The following is a 6,000-nucleotide window of genomic DNA, read 5'->3' on the forward strand; positions in this document are numbered from 1 at the left end:
GTGACGGATGGAGTCATGCAAAGGAATCGATTTTACTACAAAGTTGCTAAAATAGTTTACAGTTTACCAATTATAGTGCTTGATTGGAATCAAAACGTGTTCATCTCTTGGTCTGATCAACCCGCTAATCTTGGTCGATATTAGAGCCGTATTCTCACATTAATTCTCATATTTGGATATGTAACGATTGACGTTCAAAACGCCGACGCTGGAAACATGTGAGCTTAGGAAATCGTACGTAGCTTGTAAGATTCTCCACCTTCAATATCAGAAGATCAGTCACGTTCCTGTTGACAGCTTTATCAGCACTAGGAAAGCATGTCTTGGCCCTAGGAGCTCGCTTGCTTCCAGAGGCTTTTATACAGTTGCTAGGATCGTATAAGCAGTTTCTAGGAGACATATAGCCCCCAGGAAACCCGACGTAGCTTCTGGGGTCTCGTACCTCCACCTGGAGGAACCAAAGCCATGTTACTGTGGACAGCTTTGTTAACTCCTGGAGACTTAATTGCGGTTCCTGGGGCTATGACTTGGCCTTCTAGGGGTGATCGAATGACTCAGATTTGTGCGCAGATCTGGTGAAGGTGTCGTTTGAGGACTTTATCCTTTGCAGTTCACGTTGGCACGAGGGTGTCTCAGAAGCAAATCGACCAAATCCAGGCGGCGGCTATGAACCGCAAGATATAGCCGCGCACTGTCGTTTTCGTCAAGAATGTCCAGTGTTGCACCTGTTCGTTTAAGGAGCGGTTTGACAGCGTCCACTGACCTATGCGACACTGCTTGATGAAGCGGTAGCTTGGCATCTTGAGTGCTTTGCGGACCGACAAGGAACCCAAGGTCATCCGCGCATGAAAGCGTCATCTTCATGACGTCTCTATCGTACTGATATGCCCAGGCCCGTGGGGAGAGGCCTGTATCATGCTGGAGACCAGAATCACTGCCTATCACGAGCAATAAAGGCACGAAACCTATTTTGCCCCCGAGAATTCCTAGATGGAGCCCCTTTCGGCCGTTTTTGTGTTCTACGTCAACCTTCAGGTTGGGTCTCTTAAATACACTCTTCGAAGTGGAAAGGTTTGCGCAGTGGATGGCGTATCACAGCGCTCTCTCCTATGCGTGGTTTTGGGCATTGGTATCTAGCTATGGACTGTTCAACAAGACCTCACGCACAGCAGTGGAATTAATGTAGCACCCCATCAACGCAGTTTTTCCGCAGTTTTTCCCCAGTAAAAAACTTTGACATTGCAGTTGTGCGGAAGCAAAGACTCTGCAAGAGCAATGCTGTCGGGTTTGTCGGTCAACTGCAACATATTGCTATTCTGGAACTTGATGTTGTAAGTCCAGATGCTGGGGAGCAGTCTCAAATGAAGCTTTTTGCTTGATTTTGCGAGTGCAAATATCGCACTGCCGCCCAAATGCACCAAAATCTCCAACAAACTCTCGTCGTGTGCTTATGGAGAAAAGGGTTCTGCAGGTCGTATCTACCGGCTGCAACAGCGATTCAAGCGACGAGAGCAGTGGAAACCTACCCCCGAAAGTCACCCGATACAATCTCAAAAGTCGCCCAAACATGGGACAACAACCCTACTAGATTGCAGTCAAACAATGCAACCCGCCATCCAGCATGCAGACGAAGAACAAAGCCTCTACATTAATCAATCATCCTCCGTGCAGACATCAAACCTATCGAGATATCAACAGAAGAATTCTCCTCAAACGGGACAGTGAAAGTGAACAATGCCCTTCTCACAGCCGTCAATAGTTTTTGTCCCTCTGCGACCATGTCTGAGAACGTCTTGCGTCAATCAAACCATTGTTTAACAAAAGAATAATTTAAAGTGGCTCTTCTGGTAGAGTTGAGCTACGGTAAGGTATATTAGGGACCAAAAGTTGATCACTGAACACGCTCCCCTGCCATCAGCGTACATAATCCAAGCTCCAACTTCAAGCTTTGCGGCAGCTTAAAAGAAGCCGCACACGATTCACCAACTATTGATGGTACTTTACTACTGTACCTCTTCATTTCTGCAATGCTTCCTGGAGATGAAGGGGCGTTATGGCACATCGTCTATCGCCGTGGAAACGACTGGGAAGAAGGCTTTGTTCTGAAATACGACGGACTGCTGTGGTGGTGGGTCAGCACACGCCAGACTTTGACCCAATCTGAAGACGTACATGGCATGTCCATAGAAAATTTGGAGTTTCAAATCCAGTACATCCAGTTTATTCTAGGACAACATACATGATACATCGCCTCACCCAAGTTTCCATCACACATGGTATCAGCGACAACGCCCTCCATACCGGCCTTTTGGGGTCAAAGCAAGCGTCGCGTTGATTTGTTACGCCTTTACGGGAATTCAAGCCACAGATATTGAAGGGTATGAGTCGAAGGAGATCGGGTCACGTGACCAAGGGTTTCTTTCAATATTGGGCTTTCCAGCTCAAAGAATCGCCACTTTTGGAAGCTGAGGTCTCGATGCACCAGCAGCAATCGATGATACTTAGCCTTCAAGGAGCCTTACAGCTCGAAGAAGTCCGCGTTGCCTTGACAAAGCTGCACAAGATCTACATTAGATGTGATTTAGAGAGGATGGAGTGTTATCGACGAGCATTTTCGTTTTTGAACTCGATACTGGTACCGAAGTTCTTGACTTTAGTACTAGAGGCGGAGCCAATGTCTGACGTGAGTACGGACTGTCTGGCATCTTTCCTTGGAGAAATCTTCCATAAGATGCACCCACTGGAGTATTTGAAAGCTGCGTTCAAAAAGGTACCTGAGATCCTGCTATCGAAGTCCGATCGGATCGTGGCTATGTAAATGTTTCACGTCAAAGCATTTAGAACAAGCATGCCAGTTTGGCAATCTTAGTAAGTTACCCGCCCAAGCCGCGAAAGAGAGTTATGACGATGGCCACATAGAAGATACATCTCACACCTTTGTGTTCCATATCGCCATAGAAAGCGGCATGTGATGGTTTGTATTATCTTCACAATCTCACATTCGTCGTATCCCAGTCACTGCTAGCCTCTTTAAAACTGAACGCCAGCTCCCGGCCACTCCGTCGAACACGATTATATTTCAACGACCCAACAACCTAGTTAGTACTGTCTTTTTGTTCCTGGCTAGGTTGCTGCTTTGTCTCGGGTTTGTTTCCCGGGTGGTGTCCCCAGCCCCAATGGCGACGTTGCTTCGGATGGGCAACATTATCTGCATGACCTTGTTAGTATAAACCAGACGCAGAAATCCAGATGATCCAAACGAGGGAAAGTGAGATCGTACCAGTTGCTGTACCAGCAAAAGCCTCGTTGTCGTGAAAGCCAGGCTGAGCAGACTCGGACTTTTGATTGAGTGGCTCTTGCTCGGGAGGTTTTGCTAAGTCGGGAGACTTGGGCACGTCGGTTGAGTCGGTTGAGTCTTGACGCTGGCGATGGTGGAACGCGTCAGACGCTCTGCGGAAGAAGTCCGACATGGTGGAATATAGATGTCTCCAATAAATCGATTTAAGTGGTTGGAGGATATTTAATGATGTTCTTGGAAAATTAACTACGACAATAACCTTTGCTCAAAAGCTCTGTATATATATTTGACTCACCACAAGGCGAATGACATCACATGGCCCGATTGGTATTATGTTCTCGTGATAACTCCTCTTATTCCATATGGTACATATGAATAAGAGGATCGCCACTACGACCAGTATATTATCGATAACTTTGGGAGCAGCAGGATGAGCGCATCATATGTGGAGAACATCGTGGAAGACCTCAAGCTGGTCCAGGACGCCCGGGTCCGACGCCTCCGAAAGCATATAGCTGTTCTTGGCCACATCAGATGATTAACACCCATTTTATTTAGAATTTTAAAAGTACCTTTGTTGAGGTTTTTGGCTGCCCTGCAACGAAGAACGAGTAGAGGAGTCCACTACCGGCCATGAGCTGCGTTCGCACTGCCGGACTCTTTGTCGTTCTCGGTGCTGATTGGTTAGACTTTTCCGCCAAGAAGGGTTCTTGCAGGCTGCCGGCAATGTCATGTCATTGCTTGTCTACTTCTCCTGGATAGGGCTCCGAGAGGAATAAGAATATTCCTGAATTTTCACGATTGATTGCGAATATGAATAAAATGAAGTGAATAAGGGACTTACTCAGACTTTTTCATATTCGCAAATTTAAGAATTGTATCCTGCTGCTTCGGTCGCTTAATTTGTCATAGTGACTGCTAGTTATGACAACATGAACACCCTGTCTCATACACACATATCGCGGATTACCGCGCGCAACGCAAGATTGGCAAGAAGGCACTTCGCGACCGCGTCTTTTTTTTTGAAATACGACACGGCTGGTAGGACAGGCGAGCAGACGACATATCGGAAATACCGGAAATACCAAACTGGGGGGAACATGCGATGGCAGCTTTTGTTACGAGGTGCAAGGAGCAAAGGAGCAATTTATGGTTTTGTTTTGTGGCATTAAGGCGGAAAAGAGTTTTTCAATTTGTGGAGAGAAGATTGTTGGGCTGTAAATATGTTGCGAGCTTCGTGGAATTGTGGATTCTCGGACTTGTTAGTATAACGCTTGATATATCAACCGAAAGGAGGATGGACGGGAAAAGATGCAAGAAGGAAGGTATCAAGATACCGTTTATACTCTTTTCCACCACCATGATGGAACGTGAGCCACGGGCATGCACTAAGATTCCTTAATGCTATGAATGAGCGGAGATGAAAAATTTAAACCGAGCGCATGGCTCAAGGAGCTCTGGGTCCCAGGATCCATGCGCACTTTCCAGGAATACTAACTAACGTAATCGGTAAGCGAGTGGTCATTCTAAGCGAGTGGTCACCTCACCCCGATAGATTAATTTCAAATGCATTTATTTCAACCCAAACACCATATATTTAATTAACTAAGAAATAGGTCTATCTGGACATGTCTCTCTTCTATAGCCTGGCTTCCTACAAATTCCACATCCTCGCTGGCCCCCCTATGAGTGGTTGTAAACCCTCTGAAAGCTGCTCACGATAACTATTGATACGGGCTACTTGGGCCTCAAACGGCTCCGCACGTAGCTCACGAACCTCTTGAACTGAGATATCCCCTTCATGGGCTATCTGTCTAGTCGATCGAGTCCGCTTTTGCTTCTGCTTCTCGTTGGCAGCGCGTAATTAGCTGTTTTCCTTTGCTAAAATTGTAGCGCCTTGTATCTGGAGTTGGAAGCCTTTAATAAGCTGATTTAACGCGCGATCCGATGAGCTCGGTGGACTTCGAGATCCTGTACGAAGTAAAGCTTTAATTGATGAAGCTTGCCGACGTAGTTGTTTCTCGGTAAAAGGGGTTTTTGGTGTGAAATTCCGGCTTGAATCGCTACCCCGGCTCGTGGGGGGTGTCGGGGTTCGAAGGCGAATATTAAGATTTGACAGTACTCGATCGGGACAAAAAGGTATTAGACCGGCTGCTCCAAAGCTATTCTTGATAGTATCAGATTCAAAAGCCTCGATTCGAGCGTACGGGTATGCCTCGAGGAAATCAAGTTTATCGATGTGGTTAATCCCGAGGCGCATCTTCGTTTCGACAAGCCGACCGTACGAGCGTTTTAACACCGCAAAACAACCGATATCGAGCGGTTGTAAAAGATGTGATGAATGTGCGGGCATACAAATTGGTATAATATCGTCTTTTTCACAGATTTCGTCGAACCTCGGGGTTAAATGACTTCCGTGGCCGTCGAGTATCAAAAGTCGATATCGACCCTTTAACCGCGAAGAAGTCGACGGAATAAAGAGCTTTTCGAGCCAACGAAGGCCAATTTCATCGGAAGTCCAGCCGTTCGGGCTTACTTCGAATCGCCAATCATCCAGGAGGTTATCGAACCAAGATTCGATAAAAACCTTGCCTTTAAAAATCACACACGGAGGCAAGGTCTAACCCGAAGCATTCGTACATTCAATTGTGGTTACCCACTCGCGATTTCCAGGTTGTAAAAGCGATCGCCGGCCGTAGTAT

The 6,000-nt window shown here is 46.6% G+C and overlaps 1 protein-coding gene across 1 annotated transcript; it reads right to left on the bottom strand.

The window, feature by feature from the left end:
* Positions 1 to 3,095: 3,095 nt before the first annotated feature.
* N7506_000139 (uncharacterized protein) lies at positions 3,096 to 3,470 on the bottom strand (the record flags this gene model as incomplete). The annotated part of the gene is made up of 2 exons (XM_056949435.1): positions 3,096 to 3,208; positions 3,281 to 3,470. 2 exons carry the CDS (start codon positions 3,468 to 3,470, stop codon positions 3,096 to 3,098), a joined length of 303 nt encoding a protein of 100 aa, XP_056815350.1.
* Between the last annotated feature and the right edge of the window lie 2,530 nt (positions 3,471 to 6,000).

Source organism: Penicillium brevicompactum (genome assembly GCF_028827555.1).
Source record: "Penicillium brevicompactum strain IBT 35665 chromosome Unknown utg000001l_segment0_segment0, whole genome shotgun sequence".
In the NCBI taxonomy this organism is placed as follows: domain Eukaryota; kingdom Fungi; phylum Ascomycota; class Eurotiomycetes; order Eurotiales; family Aspergillaceae; genus Penicillium; species Penicillium brevicompactum.